The 22,996-nt window shown below is 32.7% G+C and overlaps 1 protein-coding gene and 1 non-coding gene across 2 annotated transcripts; one reads left to right on the top strand and one right to left on the bottom strand.

The window, feature by feature from the left end:
* Positions 1–5,262: 5,262 nt before the first annotated feature.
* Positions 5,263–11,068, bottom strand: LOC120091263 (fimbrin-1-like). Its single transcript, XM_039049215.2, has 15 exons — positions 10,524–11,068; positions 10,106–10,225; positions 9,848–10,018; positions 9,393–9,631; positions 9,125–9,296; positions 8,997–9,035; positions 8,822–8,890; positions 8,619–8,735; positions 8,096–8,307; positions 7,542–7,697; positions 7,172–7,371; positions 6,480–6,637; positions 6,303–6,399; positions 6,097–6,188; positions 5,263–5,986 (listed from the first exon to the last, which is right to left on the bottom strand). Exons 2-15 carry the CDS (start codon positions 10,190–10,192, stop codon positions 5,732–5,734), a joined length of 2,064 nt encoding a protein of 687 aa, XP_038905143.2. The 5' UTR covers positions 10,193–10,225; positions 10,524–11,068; the 3' UTR covers positions 5,263–5,731.
* Positions 11,069–14,537: 3,469 nt separating this feature from the next.
* Positions 14,538–14,620, top strand: TRNAL-UAA (transfer RNA leucine (anticodon UAA)). The gene has a single exon. It is a non-coding gene; the product is annotated as a tRNA-Leu (tRNA).
* Positions 14,621–22,996: the final 8,376 nt, after the last annotated feature.

The following is a 22,996-nucleotide window of genomic DNA, read 5'->3' as shown; positions in this document are numbered from 1 at the left end:
TGGAAGAATTATAACCAAACTTGCTCGCTATTTGGGTTTAATAGAAACTTAGGCTTCAAACTAGAAGATGACGTCGAGGATCCATTGACCTATAACCAGGCAATAGATGATGTGGACAAAAATTAATGGGTTAAAGCCATGAATCTGGAAATGAAGTCTATGTACTTCAATCATGTCTAGGATCTTGATGATCAACCTGATGGGGTAAAATTTATAGGGTGTAAACTTTTAAGGCTAGATTAGTGGCAAAGAGTTATACCCAGGTTCGAGGAGTCGACTATGATGAAACTATCTCACCTGTTGTCATGTTAAAGTCGATCCACATTTTCTTATCCATTGCCACATATTATGACTATGAGATATGACAAGTGGACGTTAAGACTACCTTTTTAAATGGTTATCTTGATAAGACTATCTACATGAATCAGCCAGAGGGTTTCATTGAACAAGGTCAAGGGTGAAAAGTTTGCAAGCTTAATTTGTCCATTTATAGATTGAAACAAACAATCTTGAAATATAAGATTTAATGCTGCAATCAAGTCTTATGGCTTTGATCAGAATGTTGATGAACATGAAGGAGTAATATAACATGTAATGGAAGAATTCAGAATCAATAAGCATTTAAAGTACATTTAATTTGAGTTTTAAACATGTTACTCATGAGGTTTTCATAAGAGGGTTTGAACATGACAATACCTTTGTAGTTCTCTTCACGTTTTCAGCAGAATCTCCACAAGTTTGAGCTGGATTCTTCAAATAGACCACCAACAAGATCTTCTCCACTATGCTCAAGAAGGAATGTGTGGCGAAAACACTCTAATCAAGCTGAATTGAAGATGAACTATAGAGATAGTAGTAGGATTTCGGTTTTACAGCAACTTGGATAAAGAACTCAGTTCTCCTTCAATTCCATGCATGAAGCTTCATTATATAGACTTAATTCATGTAGGGCAGCTCTTACTTGGTATTAATTGAAGAACTCATGGTGGATTTTGGTGATAAAACACCATAAATGATGTTAATGGATTTTTTCAGTTTTTGGGAAAAATCCACTAACTCTTAATCAATTTCAATTAGATTGATTTTTCTTTTAAATAAAACTATTTTATTTAAATTTTAGTTTTATATAATTAATTCAAAATCAATTTAAATAAAACTAATTTAATTAATTTAATATCTTAATATTAAATTAATAAAACATCAATTCCACCAATATGATTCAAATTCATATAATCACTATTTAAATCATAATGTAAATATTAATTGATTCTCCAATCTCATTTTAATTTAAACGTTTTTAATTGCATTGTATACAATTACTTGAAAAACCCTAAAACCGAATTTGAACATTTTAAATTCATAAACCTAAATTCAAAATTCATCCAATTCATACTCAATTCATTATTCCAATTTATGAGCTAGTAGAGGGACCTATTGGACCTATATATCATAAGCTCCAACGATTTGTAATCAATTGGTTAAACTATTTAAACCGAATTAATTACTTTTCGTTAACTATCAAGACACACCATTATAGCTCGATAGTTGCGTTCTCTTCACTATAGATGTATTTCTGTCCATGTTAACCATAATCAGTAAGTTGATCCTTCATAGGTTGTTCGTATTTACAGCTGGGTCAAAATTATCGTTTTACCCCTGTAAATACATCTTCTTTCCTAAGCTCTCACTGACCCTCTAATGAACAACTGATTCATGAGAAGGCAGGGCCCCAATTGTCAAGACTTGGAATTAGCACTTAAGTGAACAACCTATCTGCCAACCCTAAAACAGGTAGAAGTGAATTCTATCTCGTAGTGCTATGTCCCCGGTTATCTATCTGGTCTTATCCCCAAAATAGAAGATTTATTGAGTAGTGTTGTTAGACTACTTTCACCCATGCAGATCAAAGGACAATCCCGAATAAATAGGAGTCCATAGCTGGCTCAGGATTAAGATCGAGTTATCCTAGGTTACTTTAGTATGAAATAGTCAATTTTAACAGTAAACGGTCGTTATAAAGAAAAGTGACTATTTCGTAGTCTAGTCTTTATGCAAACTCATTGCATAGGATGTCCCCACTCACATGTCTCTACATAAATGATCTGTGGATCACATCATTTGTATTACATACAAAATGGGCCGCATCCAATAGTGTTGCCAGGATGAGATACCAATTTCATCCATATACTTATAGTCCATTTAGGTTATATATTATTAACTTGATCCTGTTTATGTCACTATATAAAGTTAAAATATTCATACTATAGCCATGGATATGTTTATTGGATTTTCATAATAGAATGCAATATCAACAACTTTATCGAATAAGATACTCAATAATATTTTACTGATAAATAGAATGTTTTAACACGAATTTTACGAACTGTGAGTTCTAGGACATTCCCAACAGAACACTGTGTCTAAAAGAAGATCATCAACAATTTTAGTATTATATGTGGATGATATCCTACACATTGGGAATGGTAAGTTTATTGATTAATGTAAAGAAATGGTTGGCTGCTTAATTTCAAATGAAAGTTTTTGGTGAAACACAGTTTGTTCTAGGGATACAAATTATTAGAGATCGTAAGAACAAAACGCTAGCTTTGTCTCAAACATCGTATATAGATAAAATACTTGTCAGGTATTCAATGTAGAATTTCAAGAAAGATTCATTACCTTTCAGGTATGGAATTATCTTGGTTAAGGAACAATGTCCTAAGACATCTTGAGAGGTTGAGGAGATGAGACAAATTCTCTATGTATCTATAATGGGTAGCTCGATGTATGTCATGTTGTGTACTAGGTCGGACATTTGCTATGCAGTAAGAATAGTCAGTAGATATCAATCCAATCCAAGATTTGATCACTAGATTACAGTTGAGACTATCCTTAAGTATTTCAGGAGAACGATGAACTATATGCTTATGTATGGTGCTAAGGATTTGATCATTATAGGATACATTGACTTTGATTTTCAAACTGATAAGGATTCTAGGAAATCCATGTTAGGATCAGTACTCACTCTTAAAGAAGAAGCTATAATATGGCGTAGCATCAAGCAAGGCTATATTGTTGACTCTACCATTAAGTTAGAATATGTAGCTCCTTGTGAAACTGCTAAAGAAGTTGTTTGGATTAGGGAGTTTTTGAGAGACTTGGAATCAGTTCCAAATATGTCAATGCCAATCACCCTATATTATGATAATAGTGGTGTTGTGGAAAACTCCAAAAAGCCTCAATGCCTCAAAAGAGGAAAGCATATAGAACACAAATATCATTTCATTCGGAAGATAGTGCAACGATGAAATGTGATCATCACGAAGATCGCTTTGGATCATAATATTGCTAATTCATTTACGAAGGCTCTCATGGCTAAAGTTTTTCAGGATCACATACGTGGAGAGTTTGGGTCTACGGGATTTGCATCATCTTGTCTAAGGCAAGTGGGAGTATTATGGGGTATAAAGTATGCCTTAGTTTATTGTATTATGTACTTTTCTTTATATTGTATATGTATTGTACATCCCACTAGCTTTAGGACAAGTGGGAGATTGTTGGGATTAGTGCTCTAAATCTCGTGGGCCTCATAGTTTGTATTTTGTAATTAACGAATTATTTATTTAATAAAATAAGAAATATTTTATTCGACATTTAGATTGCATGAATTCAATCCAATAAATTAAGATCCTAGGTTAATTAATGTAACTTGAACAGCATGTGGTAGACGTACAAATGGATCGTATTCAAGTAATAACCAAAAAAGTCTATAGTATAGGGATAAGGTTGTTGCCTTATCCTGGTAACACTACAGATATGACCCATCTTGTAAATGTTACAATATTTATAAGTATTACAAACGATTTGATCCAAATTGTTCATGTGGAGATATGTGAGTCGGGTATCTTGTACAAAGAGTTTGTATAAGATCGGACCATGATCTCAATTCTGAGTGAGTTATAGACTCATGTCTATGAGGGTAATCCTTTGATTTGTATGGGTGAGAGTGACTCATGTCGTCAACTTAATAAGCCTACTATTTTGGGGATTTGTCCAAGTAGGGAGCTGGGAACATAACACCACAAGATGAAATTCACTCATTCTTATCTTCAAAAAAGGTAGTTCCTTTAAGTGCTAATTTCGAATAAAATGAGAAAATAATATTTGAATAAGATTCATATATTAAATTAATATAAATTTGATTCATATTAAAACTATAGAGTAAAATTAATATGAATGAGATTCATATTAAAACTATAGGTTATATGATTTAAATGCAATATTGAATAAATATGTGATATTTATATTGATTAATTAATAATATTTATTTAATTATATATTATATATTATATATGATTTAATATATATTTCTTAAATAAGTAAACTAATTGATTTTTAAAAGATGACCCCCCCTACAGTTGGAGGGGAGTGACAGTGGGGTGAGGGGAGTTATTTCCCCTCGCGTTATATTCGGTATGTAATACAAAAACAAACTGATTGACATAAGAACTTTCTCTAGTTTTTTCTAAAAAACAACTCCTATCAAAATCCTCACTAATTCCTTTGCCAAAGAAGAATCGAATCCCACCATCCTTGATTCTCTCCTGAGACATAGTAGGGTTCACTGATGGTGGTGTCTTGTTGTTCGAGTTCTTAAGAGATCATGTCGAGAATTTTTTTTGAAGAATTGGTCTTCAGAAGTTATCTTTTTTATACTATGAAAATTCATGTTTAACCTTATTTTAAGCTTCAATTTTGTAATTTTCTCATCCCAATTTAAAGACAAAAAACGATAAAACACATCCGCATTGGAATTCAAACTACGTAATATATTATATTCCTCAAGGATTGCAAGTTTTTCAATCCTCGCCAGAATCAGATCGAACATTTCCTTTCCTCAAAAGTAAATAAGGAATAATCGAAAATATGATTGTTTAAAGCCATATAGGCATACCTATTTCAGTCCATAGAGTGATTTTTTTTTCTTCTTTTCATTATTCTGCTCTACTTTAGTAGCTATGGCAATAGAATCCACATGGAAATCAATGGCTTGTAGATCCATTTATTCTATGTCCTCGTGCAACCTTGCAATTTGATAATTCTTGTTTTCAACTAATGATTTTCCCTAAATGCTCAACTTCATATCAAAATAGGCTACATGAAAGGGTAATATCCCCTAAATTCTCACCACCAGACCAAAATTTATTTTCATGTGTTTATTTAGTATAAATTTTATTCAATTTGCAGATTAAAGGAACATTATTTTTCAGCAGTTATGTACCGACTTTCCATAAAGATTCAAACTTTAAGAGGTAAACCAGAAGGGGATTCAACACCAAAGAGAAACTACTAATCTTACAATATGTAAAACTAAACCTAACTTGTCATATATCAACAACATTACTCTCTCAATACCAACTTCCCTATTATCTACATTGGATAAAACCAGTTCAAGAAAAATTTGGGACTCAATCCATTATTGATCCTTCATTCCCTCCACCAATTGACTTCGGAAGGATAAAATTTGCTGATGATCTGGTGTTCCAACCCTTTTCTTCTTTTCATTTTATTGTTTTTCTTCACAGGAGTGTTTTCTTTCATTTGTTGTGGATTTGCTGCATCTATTTGAGCGATATGTAACCACACTTTGAACAGCATAAAATTTGCTATTTATTTTCCAGTTGATGCAAGAAAGATTCTAGCATCATAATCCAATGACTCGTCTCGTCCATCACATGAGATCCCTTTCATTCTCAACCACGGATGAGACTGTGGTGTCAGAGGCAGTATCGTCTAAGCTTAAGTTCAAAACTTCGCCACATAGAGAGGAGCTCTCATCCTCACCATTGATGGACGAGGTAGTCGATCTATCCGTGATGGTACTGGCTGTGGCAGGAGAAGGAGAGATATCCATTTCTTCAGCAGGCTGTTGAAGGCTCCAGTACATAATGGAGGCAGTTAATGTGAGGATCATTTTTGGATTCACCTGCCACAACATGAACACAAATAGTCATAATCATAAGACATGCAGGCAGATCAACTCTCATCCTCTCTCTACACATAAAATAACCTAACCCAATCGAAGTTGGATTTTACCTCCATTATGTCATCAGGTAACAAAAATATGGAACAACCCAGCTTTCGTGCGACGCTAATAATGTATGTAGCATTCAACCTCTTTTCATCATCTGTCATTACAGAAAAAAAGAGAGGATTTTCAAAGGAGTGGAATTAAGGAGATAAAAGAGAAGTTCAACTTCAAGAACGCAAGTAGGAGTTAATCAAGTCGCAATAAAATGTACCATTTTCACCGTTGGTAACAAGGTTCCAGTTCACCACTCTAGGTTCTACAGCACTTAGAAGATCAAGGAAGAATAATCCATTTGACAAACTCTTATCCTGAAGAAAATTTCCAAATTACAAATACTATTCTCTAAATAAAATTGAAGCAGTAAATATAACGTGTTTTGGCTTCATACCCGAAAACTCTCGATTTGAGAAGATCTTCCAGTGCCCTTCACTTTGTTGTTTGCCCACCTCAGGATGTCACCATCTGTCATCTCTTTTACTTGAGAGCAAGATCTTAGATTCTTTAGAAGTTGGAGAATATTGAACCTCATTAACTGCCATAGGAAAGCTGAATGCAACAGGATAAAATATTAGGCATCACAATCATATCAAGGACACTCGAGAAACAATCATATTAAAAAAATCGCTATAATGAACATTTGGAGGACTCTCAGACAGTATGGACTGGAAGACTAATATGTTTCAGAACATCAAAAACATATCCAAATGAAAAAAGTTGAAGTTGAAATTAAAAGTCAATTTTAGAAGATTTTCAAAGAAAAAAGGGTGCTTACAAAAGCATCCAGCTGTTAAGTTGTGTCTTGTTAATTAAAAACGTGGGTTCAACCAAGAAATTTTGAAGTCAACTGTCAAAAGTCAATTCATACCACCAAAATTGGGATTTAAATATTATATTATTCCAAACTACTTGGGTTTGCAGGAATGGGGATACCTTCCAACTTACCCAACTAACTTCATGAAAAATTGTAAAAAGGATATTAGATATAGATCATGCAGAAGGGTCAAGGGGCATTTCTCAAAAGTCCATTCAGGACAGTGCAATAAGTGGATCAGAACTACACAATGCATGATATAGGATTACCAAGGATAAGCTTCTTGTTTCCTTGTACAATATCGTTTCCGGCCACATTAACCAATGAAAATTTCAACTGCTTCCCTATCCGGACAACCTGATTGCAATTTTCAACTTTTTTAAAGGGCATCTTGATAGGGGGTTTTGATGCATGCTTCCAGTTAACTGACCCTGGAGAAACTTTGTCGAGCACTTCTAACAGTATCCATCTGCATAAGATTATAAAATTGAATTATTGTATGCAGATAGCCCAAAAGAGGTATCTAACAGAATTTTGTGGAGATTTTTATTCTCTTTCCTCTCAAAATCATATTATTACTTCCCACATGGAGGAAAAATCTTCAGAAGTAGCAACTATAAACAAGCATGCCATCCTTACCCATTCCTGACATCCTCGAAGACATTATTAACATAAGAAACAATGCCAAGACTATTAATCCAGAGCCGGAAACATCTTTCTTCTCTAGAAGTTAGTACATCATCTGTCATCATCTCTGCATATGCTACCTTTTTTCCATCTACTGCAAAACCACTCCTGCATAACAAAACGGGCAAACCTTTCCATGAAATTAGCATAAACTAGATGGGGGGATGGGAGTGTCAAAACTATATCTAACAATCCAACTAAAAGTACATACATATCAATGCATACAAAAAAGAAATTGCATCATTGATAAAATTGAAACTCCCAAGTTTCAAGAAAGGAAAAGGAAACAATGGAGAGACAAAGGCGCTGCTATTTTTTTTCTTTTCTTTTTTTTCTTCTTTCATTTCATTTTTGACATGTTATAGCAGTATTTACCATATTTTCCCCAATTCTGTTAACATCTATACAAGTCAGGATCAAAGAAACGTAATAATTGAAATATAATCCAGGGCAGGCAAAACATTGAAAGAAACGTAAAATATCCTACTAAGACTTGAGGACTTTACCGTTGGTGAAATATTTGTGCCACAAAAGCAAGGTTCAAAGTGGATGAACCCTCAACAATATCTTTTGGAGTCAAATATCTTTTACAATCCATTCTTTCTGCATGATCAAGTACAAGCTTTGCCCTTTCATTAGGATCCTTAGTAGCCAATGTGGATGGACTACAGTGCTCAGGGGCAAGAACATTTAGCAGGTAAGCATAAGCCTCTCCGTCCTGCGTGATATGATCAGAAGTCCGATCAGAAGTCTAATCACTAGGTATTACTTATGATGCCAAGTGCTATAAAAAATAAAAAAGAAATGTAAAAGAATCAGAGAAATGTTAAAAAAAACAAAAAACAAAAAGCAAAAAGATAATTAGGAAGAAAAATGCTGAAACTGAGAATAATTCCAGGACTTCAGTTCCAGCTGACAGATACCATCTTAGACAAGTTACTGGTGTTCATGGACAAAACCAAAGTATAACACTACTCCCACCAATTGGCAATGCATATGAAACTAACATGAGCAGAGCAGCCATAATACCTTCAAATCAGATGAGAAATTTGAAACAGGTTTCTTGTATCCTGCTTTCTGAAGGTGGAAATTCATCCATTTTAACAGAATCTTCTCTGGAGGCAAATTAATAAGCTCCTCAATATCCTGGAAAGCACACAGTAAAGGGTGATGCAACAGCACAGATAATTAGATTTCAACAAAATATCACAAGACAAATCTATACCCATTACCCCACTATCCTGGACCAGTTCCAAGAGCTGAGGCGTCTTCCTCAGGTTAAGATCGGCCAATAGTTGGATCTGAAGTTTCCATAACAAGCCAAATCAATGAAACAAGACAAGAGTCATTTAAATCACTTCTTGAAACCAGAAGCTCAAGCAAAATTCCAAATCTAATGAAAAAAACCTTTATAATTTGCGAAATCAATCCCACGATCAGGTGCGGCTGCAAGAGATGAACTTACGGTCAAACTTTTGTGGCGATCATAACACACAAGAACACTAATAAATAAAGATGATGGGCATATAACATACTCGTCCTTCAACCAAGTCCTGTGTACCAATATTAACCACTGTGCAGCCAATTGCTTTGGCAGAATTGAGGCAAAGAGTATGGTTTTCATTTCTCTCCCATGGGTTGAGAACTCTTTTGGTATTGATTGCTCGTTCATCTATTGTTCCAGGTACAGCAACATTGATAAGTTTACTGCATTGTCATTGAATTAGGTCAGAGCCACTGCAGGAGAATAGAGCTTATTTTTTAAGTTATAAAAACAGAGCACAGCAACCCCTACACAAATACCAGAGAAGAACTCCATCTTTTGCAAGATCAAACAAATCGTTTGAATAGGGGTCCAACGGGAGATAATTCTTTAGAAATGGATCATCTCGAAGATAGCTATTTATGTGAGCCACATAGAGTGATTTCTCTGATTCACTGATTGTATGGAGAAGGGTGGTTGTGCTGGCCTTGAGAAATGATGAAGAGTTATTTGCACCACCCACTTTTTCAGCTGATCGACCATGAACATTTAAATATGCCTGCACGTTTCACATACTCAAACATTTTAGCATCGAAATAAATTCTCAAATTCCTTCTTGAATCCGACCAAGGCCAAATGCAAATTCTCCATTCTGGCTTGAGAACGACAAAAATATAAACTCAAGTCATGTAGTACCATATTCAAATACTTGTTTCCAAAAAAAAAAAAAAAGAAAAAAAAATTAAAAGAGGATATAAACAGAGAAAACACTTGCCCTGAGAAAGGATTCAAAATCAATCTCATCGCTCAACTGAGGATCTGACTCGCTCAATATTCCCCTGATCTCCTCCTCACTATGCCTTTCCTTAAATGCCTTCAATTTCATCATTATATGTGGCAAATCCCCGGTCGTCACTTTACCATTCTGATTCTTGGCCGATATAAACTACAACAAATCGTGCATTACACAATTGAACATCAGAAGAACAAATTCAGAGGTAATTGATCGAATGCCAAGAACGTTGAAGCTTACTCTGGATTTGAAGCTTCGAAGCTCCACTTGGGTGAACTGACTTTGAAGCCACTGGTCAGAAACTAAAACGCCTTCAAAACTAGACATCTCCACAGATCTTAAATGTGGAGTTAATCAATCCTACAAAAAGAAAAAAGAAAAAAAAAACTCGAATTAATATCGACGAAATCATCACAAAACAACAATAAAAAATCCTCCGATAATAAGAACACAAAAAGAAACCAAACCCATTATAGAGAATTTAAAAAGTCGACAAATTTCTCGAAGAATCACAAACAGAAGATCATAAAAACAGAACCACAACAACTCAAAACAATCACATTCGTATCATTACCAACTCCCGTCCATTACAAACACGATGAACCAATCCAAACCCAGAAAGAAAACACAAAATCAAAGCAACCCAAGAGTTTCATACCAATAGGAGACCAAAATCCGCGCTGAAAAATGGTGGGTTCCTGTTCCTTTTGATGGGGGAATAACTTTTTGACTCTAAAACAAAAGTTTCAACTAGAACAGAAGAGAAGAAAAGGGATCAATATCTTTCTTGGTGGGAGAGCAATAGGGAAGGCAAAGTGTGTGAAGGAAAACGAATGGGGTCAGTGATTTGCGAGACCCCAGAAAGGAGAAGGACAGAAAAGCGCCGACTGAGAAATGAGAGATAAATTTTGGTGAAAAGGGTAATAGAGAGAAATGGGTATGTTTGGAAACTCGCTGTTTCTGTTTTACAACTCACCAAATTTGGATTACACCTGTTTGTTCTGTTCTTCAAATGCAAAAATGGGTCACCATCCTCATCTTCATCTTCAATCTCGTTCCCATCTAACCCTAAAATAACCGATTTCACCCAAATTAGCCTCAATCATTGATTAAATCTGGTAACTAAATGCAAATCAGGCACATCACCCTTTTTGTTCTCTCTCTCTTTTCCCATGTGATCATGATCTTTCTTTGGGATAATATGTTTATTTCATGCCTTTCATTTTGGAAGTTGTTTACGTTTTTTTAATGTAAATTAATGGGATGCTATAATTTCAACCTCTAATCTCAAATATATATGTCCCTGTTATAAAAATAGTTTAAATACTATTTTGATTATTATATATATATATATAGTAAAATGAAAACGAAGAAACCAAAACAATCACTTTTTACAAATATAATAATCGAAACCGTTATTAATTATACAAAGATAAAAATATTAAAATATAGAGACCAAAAAGAACTAAAACCAAAACTATAGGAACAAAAATAGTATTTAAACCTATAAAATCATTTGAATTCAAATATGAGATGTAGTGTTATTATCATTATTATTTCGAGTTCAACAATATGTATGCAGGGTCAGAGATACGAACATCTAGTTTCTTGGTTGAAAAATATACTCACGTTAACGAGGTGTTTAAAATCAATATCATTTTGATTCCTCTATATCAATATTTATCATATTTTAGTTCTTGTACTTTTAAATTAACCAATTTAATAAATCTTAAGAATAGTATTTATGTTGGTTTATTGTTAGCTTTTCTTTATTTTTTTTTTCCAAAAATAATATTTATTAGTATTTCTTTATAAATTTTATTAACATATACCATGTGTTTTTTCTTAGATGAAAATCATTATTAATTTTGAAACAATTTTAGAAAAAATACAAAAGATAAAATAGAATAAAATAAAAAAAATATGAAGATTATAATAGTATTTTAACTCTAAAAATATTAAAAACGATTGTATGATGCAAAAATAAATTCTTTGTAATCATTTTGAGGCATTGAATGACATTATTGAAGAGAATTAGTATGATATTATTTTGCTCTTGTAATAATGTAAATAGGTTATCCTTCTTTTATTAATTATTTTTTTAAAAATATTATATCAATGTCCACGTTCAACATTTTCTGTAAATTTATAATTGAAAATACTTTTATTTTTTTCAATCTAACTTATTTAAAATGAAATTCATTATAAAATCCATTACAACTTCTTAAATGTGAAAAAAAAATATATATTTTTTTAAAGGTATTGTAATTAAAGTGTAGAGTGGAGAGTCGAACCTCAAACCACGAGATTAAAAATATGAATACTATACTAATTGAACTATGCTCTTATTGACAATTATAAATTTCTTAACGAGATACAAAAGAAATGGATAAAATTGAAACATTGTTTTTAAAATTAATAAAAAATTTATAAAATTTATTTATAATAGAAAGGAAATTAAATTCTAAATTAAATTATATGATATTATAAATGATTACAAAGATAAATTTATTAATTACCATATATCCCATATAATAAATACGTTTTAATACAAAAACTAATTATATTTTAGTTTTTAAACTTTTTTTTAGATAAAAGACAATATAACCTAAACCAAACAACTATGTTGTAAAAGACATAATCAGTGTGAACCACTCAGAATAAGGAGTCGAAAAAATTGAAGACCTTCGATTCTCCAAAGTATTATGTGCAATACAACGTGTCAACACGTTCTGACTACGATGAATCTGAGGAAATGAGACGACTCCCAGCTCTCTGCCTCTATTCTTAACCTCCTTAATAAAGAAAGAGAATTCAGAAAAGTCACATCAGCATCATTCAGTAGAGTGATTACCTCCCAGCAATTAGATTCTACCAATATATTCGATTGACGGATGGAAGACAACCACCATAATATAAATTATATTCTAGTTTTAAAAACTTTTTAATCACCAAAACTAATGAAATTCAATAACTCTTTTATATTGTTAGTCTTATTCATGTGCATCTTAATAAAATAATATAACACAACACATGGATAGATATCAATTATAATAATCATGTAGTTAAAAAAAAAATTCACAAAAATGAATTAATTTCAATGAGAAAAATAGCATACTTGACAAGAAATTATTATATATTTTACTCATAGATATTATCTTCATTATTTTAATTAGGGAAAATGTGAATAAAAGTACTTCACATGTTCAATGAGAAAATTTTATTCACCAAACAAAAAGAGAGAAAAAGAATAATGAAAAGAGAGGGGAAGAAAATTGGGAAGAAGAAAGGGTAAGAATGTCTTTTGGAAGTTAAAAAAATAAAAAAAAAAGGTTTGTGGGGCCCAATAGATTTGTTTTGAATCTGAATGGTGGACCATAAGTTGCTTTCATAGCAATACTTGTCAAGGAATGGAAGCAAGGTGGGCACTCAAATTCACAAATAAGTTTTAATTATTTATGTAATTTTAAAAGCTAAGACATTTGTTTAAGACTTCCCAAAGGTTAGACAAATGTAATTGTTTAAATATTTGTTATCTTGACTTTGACACTCTCTAAACTTTAATTGCACCCTTTATAATGATTATTTAAATCATTACTCTTTACTATATTAAGCATTGTTAATCAAAGACATGAGTGCCATTTTTTTTTTTTGGAAATGACATGAGTGCCATTTAGAGATGCTTGTTTTTTTTTTAATAATGAAAATGTGGTTATAATTAATTATAAATATTAATGTGTGAGTGAATTTAACATTGTTTAAATCATTTTCATTGTATTGAAAATTATTCAATTCAAATCCAATTTAGTGTTTGGTTCCACAAAATTTAAATGTGATTTCATACCATATAAATCAATTTTGGATTATTAGAAAAAGAAATTTTCACAAATAAAAAAAGTCAAATTATTTATAGAAATAGTAAAAAAAAAAAAAAAAAAAAAAATTGATGAATACTGATATATTTCTATTAATATCTATCACATAGTATTAATGATAGACTTCTATCAGTTTCTATCACTGATAGATATCGATAGACTTCTATCAGTCTCTATCGAAGAAAATTAAATTTTGCTATCTTATGTAAATAGTTTTATTTATTTTTCTATTTTTGAAAACCCCTTATTAAAAACATGTTTAGAGTAATTTTGAAAATGACATTTAACTTTTTCAAAATCGCTCCCAAACACATCTAATTTTGGACGTAGGAAAAACATCCACAAAAAGATTCAGAAAAAAATAAACTAACACAAAAGTAAATTTGGGATAAGTATAATTAAACTCTATCTAATCTGTCAACGTTGAAGAATCAAGTTTAAAAAACTCAAACGAGATTCCAAGGAAGCTAGTGGAAAAAGAAGAACAACCCAACACCTTTTTGTTGGATTTAGGAGCAAATATTATTAATTCATGATATGTTAAATGAAAACTACTCTTGTTCTTAAAGATCAATAATGCATATTCAAGCAAGATTTCCTTGCAATATATAATGGATTTTCCTATAATATAAAATTTCTTCTGCAATAAATCTTTTTTCCCCCCAAATTAACAGTGACAAAATGATATATAATCTTTTTCTTATTATGTAAATTATATGAAAAATAGTGACAGGTCCTAAAAAAAAAAAAGGTAAAAGACTTTTGGTATTACATATTAAACTTTTATACTAAAGTTGGCAGGTTTGCCCGAGAGGTTAAGGGGGAAGACTTAAGATCTTCTGCACATAAGTGCGCGTGGGTTCGAACCCCACAGCCTGCATGTTTTTTTTATTCATTTTATTTCATTATATTCTCTTAGTGTATATTACCAAGTGTTTATGAATTATTGATGTGTATGGTGTTTATTTTTCTTCTATTGAATTTAAGGCTCTTCGAAGAATTAAGCATAATTTAAAGAAAAATGTGTCAAAATGGTCACAGTTAGTAGGAATGAAGATATCTCTTGATTTGTGTTAATTTTTGTCGACGAGTTTTAGAGGATGTTAAAATAAAATTATATATTCTCCGTTTCTATCTCTATTTAGCTTACGAAGAGTTTTTCCTTCCATTCCCTTCTCTATATTAGGAATAGGTTCCTGCGGAGCCTCACTCTTGCAAAGAAAATAGACATCTCTAGTTGAGACACATTTTAAACCTAGCCCAATTATTCGAGTTGTGAATTTTTTCAACCTAAACAATTCTTATTAAATAAAATATTTGTAGTAAATTAGTGATAGACTCATATTTATATGTGATGCCAGTCTATTGATGATAGACCTTAGGCAGATATTAAAATCTATCACTGATGAACTATCATTTTAAGTGATAGACTTTTATGTCGTTAATGATTGACTTTTCATGTACATGTATCATTGATTGAAGCCTATCATTGATTTATCATGTAAATTTATAATCAATTAAATTTATTAGTGATAGACTTTTATCCTAGACCCTAGTTTGACCGACATATCAATGAAACTCTAAGGGGCTGTTTGATAGCTCAACAGAGTTGAGTTGGGTTGGGTGGGCTTTGTGTTTGTTGGCCGTTTAAAAGAAAATGATGGGTTGTGAACCCATTGTTTTACTATAGCCCTTTTCTCTCTATTTTTTCTTTTAATTACTCCCCCATTCCCTCTCTCTCTTTCCATCACGTATTTTCATTACTCACCTCTCTCCCTTCTCATTTTCTCTTCTTTCATTGTTCGATTTGTCTTCCTTTATCTCGCCTCTTCTTTCTCTTTTTGACTCGTATGGGTTGTATTCTCCTCAAACTTCATTCTATATTTGCATTTTCTTGCTAGACGTTGTGTTTCTCTTCTTCGATTTTTTTTTGTATGACTATTTTTTAGATCTAGTAGATATGAATAATTTTTTGGTAGATCTATTTTTTTTTTGTTGTTCTAACTATTTTTCTGGTAGATCTAACTATTTTTTTTTGGTAGATATAAACGATTTGTTAGAACTAACTCTTTTTTTTTTTTTTTTTTTTTTTTTTTTTATCATTTATTGCTTAAGATTTATATGCTCTCGTTCAAATTCTCTCATATACCAATTCGTCCGTGCAGGTTTGATTTCTCGATTGTTGTTTGCTCTATACTTCGTCGGATAATTTTGTTTTGATTTAGCTTCCCATCATTTTGGGCATCTTTTTGGCTTGCATGTTTATGAAAGTTTTGTATTTTTTCACTTGTATATTAACATTGTTGGAGACTTTTTTCTTTGTGGACTTTGATTTGTTGTAAATAGTTTGAGGTTCATTTTAATTTTTAATATATAAATTTCAATTTATAATTCCATTTATAATTTTAAATTGGTTCAATTTTTATTTTAGTTTATTTTATCTAACAATTTTTTGTAAAACCAAAAAGAAAATTGCAAATGAGTATAAAATTAAAAAAATCTGTTTTTATTTATACAAAGAATAGTTGTAAATATGTAAAATTAATCTTTATAAAAATAGTTGTACATACAGAAAATAAAAAAGAAAATATTCCCTAATTTTTAATTTATAATTTCATTTATAACTTTGAACTGATTCAATTTTTGTTTCATTTTATTTTTGTCTTACAATTTTCTATAAAATTAAAAAGAAAATTGCAATTGGATATAGAATAAACAAAATCTGTTTTTATTTATACAAAGAATATCTCTAATATGACATAAATTCCACAATGAAGAAAATATAAACATAGGAATAAGTATAGGAACAAAAATTAGTACCTTTTTAATATCACAACCATAGGAATAAGCATAGGAACGAAAGTTAATACATTTTCAACATTATAAGCATAGGAATAAAATGAAAAAGGTCTTAAAATTACTTTTTAAAAATCCTAAAATTTCTTTTAATTACAAGAAGCAAATTTCCAATCATTATTTTTCAATATGTCACCACCTTGTAGATTAAAGCTTTAAATATGATTCTATATGCTCTAGATAATAGTGCCTTTGGCATTTTTGCTAAATTATCCTTTTTTTTTGTGTGAGATAAAAAGGGTTATTTTTTTAGAATTTATTTTGGCTAGTTCCAAATTCTCACACACACACGCACAAACGCACGCATGCACGCACCCACACCCACACCCATACACACCCACACCCATACCCATACGCACACGCGCACACGCACACACACATACACACATATGCACACGCACACACACATGCATACACGCACGCGTGCATGCACGATGCACGACGCACATACGCACACGCATGCACACATGCACATGCACACGCGCGTGCACGTGCACGTACACACACGCACGCACGTGTGCATGCGCACACATGCACATTCTATCATTATGATATTCTATTAAAATATCATAGATGGATATCATTCTATCAATGATAGAATTGAATATATGAATAAAGTCTATCATTGATAGACTGATATTAAAAATTAACATTAGTCTACCATTGATATATTATACTATAACATTTAATTTTATAAATAGTCAACTATCGATATAATTAACCCACATAATGTTTCTTTTTCTTTTTTTTGTTTTTTGCAATAATTTGAAATCGTGGTTAAACTTCCTAGAGTTTAATTCATGGTAGACAATAGAATTATAACAATTGTTATGAAAAAAATTGTCGCATTGTTGAATTTAGCTTTTTTCATCTCCACCTATTGAATCACGGAAAAATATAAAGCTTGTGCATGTAGTTTATCAATGTTAGACTTCTACCACAGATAAACTACACATGTCTTGATTGAATTCTATCAATGACAGATGGATATCATTGATAGATTTCAATTAGAATACATGTATTCTATTGTTTGACCATAATTTAAGTTTTAATTGTGCTTATGAAGATGAAGGAAAATGGTGATGAATGATTATGATAAGTGAAGATGGATGAAGGATTGATCTATCTCTTGATATGAAAATAGGCAATGCATTGGTGATAGATGCGTGCACACCTTGTTAATGCGTACAAGTTCTCTTAAGTTAGACCTAAGTATAAATCTAACCTAAGTTTCGTGGTAAGTCCAAGGTTGAATGTAGGGACTCTAGGATGTATTAACGCGGGAATTGTTCTCATATCTAATGCAGAGGTTTCCTAATTAATTGTGAGGCATTAGTTATTTATACTAGACTAATGGCACACATGCAAGAAGAAATAAAAGTTCAGAGGGAGAGAGAGATTTATGTATAAATAATTTTAAGTGTAAGTGGTATGCATTGACTTCCTAGCAAGAATAACAAGCCTATATGAGCATAATGAAGATGGTGCAAATGTTTGTTTACAACCTAAGTGTTTGTGCTATGCATTGGGAATTCCGTTCTTTAGTTTATGCTAAGTTCACATCTCTTGATGCGAATGCCATACAAAATCCTATCTCTAGGGTGCATGCGTTAGTTACAAAGAACAGACAAAAGACATGAGCAATTTTATCTCTAAAATTACTTCACACTCTAACTTGATGCGTTCAATAGTTAAACTGCTCTCTCGAGTGACTTAACTACTTTAACTGATCAAGAAGACTTAAGCAACAGTTTTCATGCTCTTATCAAGCTAGAAAGTTCACAAACAGAACAACTTTGAAAATAAACAAATGGAGAAGTGATGAATTGTCGAAGATAATATTGAATTAAAGATAATGAATGTTTTTACAAACAATCTCAACTTAGTGAAATAAAATGATGAATGAAAATGTAAGATGAAAAGGAAGAAGTCAAGCTGCAGAGTTCAATCTCTTGTCCTCTTTGGCTTGTTTTCAATTCTTGCTATGACCAACTTGGTGGAGGAGTTGAAGAAGGTATCTCTCTCGAGCTTCTCTCTGGCAGCTCCTCTTAATCAACGGTGGAATGGTGGTTTTTCCTCCTACTTCTTTCTTGCAGACGGCAGAGAACTATAACTACTGGCTTCTTATGAAAATTCTAACTGTTTAAGCTCAAAATGTCTAAGTCTTGATTCTACAGGTGACTTCTCTTTTTATAGGCTATCTCTCAACAACTTGGTGATTTGATTGCATTAATTTCCATACCTTGAAACAGCCGGTTGCCACTTCTGGATTGCTCAGACACCGCCAGTCAGATGCCTATGCCTACAAGTGGTGATTTGACATGAAATGTACGAGCCAACTGCATCCTTCATGCGTCAAACAGTCTGAGACACATACCCTTGCATTGGCTTTCACAGAAAAACTTAGTAAATTTCTCTGATTCATGTGTTAAAATGCGTTAGTGAAGTAGCCTTTTACTAAAAAGGATACTTTTGTATGAGTTTACTACATATTTGAAATTTCATGCGTTTTCCTTCATAATGAGTGCGTATACATCACTAAAGATCCTATTTATTCTAACTTTAAGAGGACTATAATTTGCATAACTAGATCTGGGCCTTGTTTGTAGAGGAATGACTCATCCAAAATGTAGAACTTATTGTCATGCATAAGCCAATTTTTTTGATAGGCGTTGAATTCTTCTGGAAGCTATTTTGTCGTCAAGTAATTAACAATATCAGCGTACCACATCTCCCTATATTCAACCATAAGCAGGCATTCATCAAGGAATTCTTCTTCTATTTTAGCCTGACCCAGCTGCATTTCCTTATTCTCCAATCTCGTATGTGGTCAACCACTTGATTTTCTATACATTTTCTATCTTTGATTTCTAGGTCAAATTCTTGAAGTAGTAGTACCTAGCGAATGAGCTTGAGTTTTGCATGCTTTTAATCCATCAAGAACTTAATAGCGAAGTGATTGGTGTAAATGGTTGCTGACGTATGAACCAAATAAGCTCAGAATTTCTCTATAGCAAACACTACCACTAACATTTCCTTTTCAGTAGTTGTATAATGTTCTTGGGATTCATTGAGTGTCTTGGACGCATACAAAATAGGATGAGAACCTGAGTTACGAAGATCCTAGAGCGGGTTGGCTTACCGGCTGGCCTTGCCCCTATCCTTTTCTGCAGTTCAGAATGTTTTCCACGTTTCCATGTTGAGAAAGTACGTAGCAGACTCATCTCATGTTGTGGATTATGAGCCTTTGCATTTGAATGAGAACCTGAGTTACGAAGAGAAGCCCATTTAAATCTTAGCTAGGGAAGTGAAAGTTTTGCGCAACAAGGAGATAGCTTCGATGAAGGTCCTTTGGTAGTATCATCATTTCGAGGAAGCAATGTGGGAGTGCAAGGACGATGTGAGGGCACATTATCCCAAGCTTTTTCAGGATTAGAACTTTCGAGGACGAAAGTTTCTTAAGGGGGTAGAATGTAACATCCCGATTTATTTTGTAATTAAGCTTTATTTTTTTTTATGTTGGACTACTTGGATAAATTGGAATATGAGATTTAGTATTTGGCTAAGCTAAAATATGATTTAATTACTTGGAATTAATTAAGTTTTATTTTGACTTGCATGTGGAGATTTGATTATCTATGGAGATAATTAAATTTGTTTGTTGGAGTTTTTAAAAGAAAAAAAATATATAAGTATATATATTTTGAAAAAGGATTGGGGAATTTGTTTTTTAAAGGGAAAAGGAAAAGGATTAATTTTTTTTTTTTTTTTTTTATATATGCATGTGGGAAAGGTAGAAAAAAAAATAAAATAGATTTTCTTTATTCTCTCTCTCCTCAAGACCGCGTGACCCCCCTTCTTCTTTATTCTCTCTCTCTCTCCTCAAGACGGCATAGATTAGATTTATAAATTTATTAATGGACTCTCGAAGCATGATTTTTGTCATTATGTTTTACTTGTTGCATGACAGTTATGAGTATTATAAGCATGTTCGAATTTCTAATAAGTACTGAAATTATGTATGTGATGCATGAATAGATTAGGGCAATTTATCGTCTCGCCTTGACGCTCGTTTTATTTCAGAGGACCTACAGGTCTAGTTTCATGTTTGACGATGTGTCTACAGGCCACTAGACATGCGTGAGTCAAAAGGCTCCTGTTCATGTTATTTTTCCATGTTTGACGGTGTGCCTACGGGCCGCTAGACATGCGTGAGTCGATAGATTTACGTTCATGTTATTTTTTTTTCATGTTTCATGTTTGATGGTGAGCCTACGGGCCGTTAGACATGCGTGAGCTGACATGTTTACGTCCATGTTATTTTCATGTTTGACGGTGTGCCTATGGGCTACTAGACATGCGTGAGCTGACAAGTTTATGTTCATGTTATTACCATGTTTGACGATATGCCTACGGGCCGCTAGACATGCGTGAGTCGAAAGGTGCACGTTCATATTATTTTCATGTTTGACGGTGTGCCTACGGGCCATTAGACATGCGTATCAAGGCAAGATAGTACGTCTTTTGGTTTTCCTTTCATCATAAAAAATCGATGTAGCTGTATGAGCCACGAGCTATCATTATCTACTCATGGATGCATTAGCCTGATCTCGATAATGGGATCACTTACTGAGTATTTTATACTCAACCTTTATCTTTATTTTTTTTTTCAAGAAAGGGCAAGGATACTCGGGCGACTGATAAGAGGAATTCGTGACAGTGCCAAAGGAACTAAAACTGCTTCCACATTTGAACGTTTATGTTTTCTCATGTTTTGATTTTATTATAATTTTTTTATATAATTTATTTCATGTTAAAAGGTTACCCAGGTTGAATGATTTAAGATCTTGAGATAATGGCAGAACAGTTTCTTACATACTTAAAGCAGTTCAAAATCACGATTATTCTATTTTATTTTTACTTTATTTTCCTCAATGCAAATATTTATGCATGCATGCAATAATGATCCCTTTTTAGTAGACCTAGGAGGCGGGGTTGTTACATGTAGTCCTTATAAATATGCCACCCAATAATAGTTCTGGATGGGATGAACTCGTTGTTGCTATTGACTACTACAGTTGTGTCATCTTTCTTTGGCACACATTGAACTAGACTTACCTAGCTTCTATCAGAAATAGGGTAGATCACCCCTGTGTCGAGTCACTTAATAATTTCTTTCTTCACCACTTCTTTCATTATGGGGTTGAGCTTGCATTGGGGCTCAATCGATCTAGTTTTCTCTTCCTCCAATCTAATTTTATGCATATAATAAGTTGGGTTGATCATTCGAATATCAACCAGGTTCCATCCAATTGCGCATATATGCTTTTTTAGTATCTGCAACAAAAGCTACTCGTTAAAATGAGAAAGTATAGCTGAAAATATGATAGGTAAAGTATTATTGTTTTCAAGAAAAGCATATTTCAAGTGATCTGGAAGAGGTTTGAGTTCAAGCATTAGCGACTCTTTTAGAGATAGAAGCGTTGGTTTTGACTGTTGCTCATCCAAACTTAGTGGCTTGAATTTCCTTGTGTTTTTACTCGATGCATGGACCTCACAAACTTGGTGCACTTCTTCATCCTCTTCCTCAAATAGTTGAATTGAGCTAATGGGTTGACAAGGCTCTACTTCGTCAGAGAACTTCAATGCGTTTAACACATTGAATTTTACTTCGTGATTATCCACACGCATCATGAGTTCCCCCTTGTGTACATCAATCAGAACTTTTTCGATGGCTAGAAACGAGCATCCAAGAATGGTTGGAACATCCCTATCAGTTTCATAATCTAAGATAATAAAATCAGTCGAAAATACGGACTTGTTAACCTTCATTAGAACATCTTCAATCTTTCCTTATGGATAAGCGATTGATCTGTCAACAAGTGAAGTGTTACCGTGGTAGGCCTAGTTCACCAGTCTTAAGCTTTTTAAAAATTGAGAGGGGCATGAGATTAATATTGGCTTCTAAATAACACAATGCATACCCCACGTCTATTCCTCCTATTGAACAAGAGACTGTGAAACTACCTAGATCTCTTTGTTTTTCAGGAATTTTACTATTGATCAATGCATTGCATTCTTGTGTTAATGTCACGGTTTCAAGCTCGTTAATTTTTCTTTTCTTCAACAAAATATCCTTTAAGAATTTTACATAACTAGACATTTTCTCCAATGCTTCAATGAGAGGGATATTGAGAAGTGTAATTGTTTATGGACCTCAAGAAAGCGTTTAAATGCTTCTCATCATTCTTTTTCTACAGGCGTGGGGAAATGTTGCATTCATATGCACCTCATATTCTTCTACGTTAGATGTACTCAGTTGAGAATGACTGAAAAAGCCAGGTGCTCTTTCTTGTTGTTCTCTCTCAAATATCGTAGTTGCTTGTATCATTACCTCATG

Source organism: Benincasa hispida, chromosome 11 (assembly GCF_027475165.1).
Source record: "Benincasa hispida cultivar pf3 chromosome 11, pf3_genome.v1.1, whole genome shotgun sequence".
Lineage (NCBI taxonomy): Eukaryota > Viridiplantae > Streptophyta > Magnoliopsida > Cucurbitales > Cucurbitaceae > Benincasa > Benincasa hispida.
The sequence above is the reverse complement of the archived record's forward strand: the minus strand, read 5'-3'. Positions and strand labels throughout refer to the sequence as shown.

Coding starts and splice junctions, on each gene's coding strand:
- LOC120091263 (XM_039049215.2), bottom strand. CDS start 10,192: ATGTCTAGTTTTGAAGGCGTTTTAGTTTCTGACCAGTGGCTTCAAAGT. Junction 8,891..8,996: donor TGATTTCGCAAATTATAAAG/GTTTTTTTCATT, acceptor TGGAAACTTCAG/ATCCAACTATTGGCCGATCT. Junction 6,189..6,302: donor TGTTACCAACGGTGAAAATG/GTACATTTTATT, acceptor CTGTAATGACAG/ATGATGAAAAGAGGTTGAAT.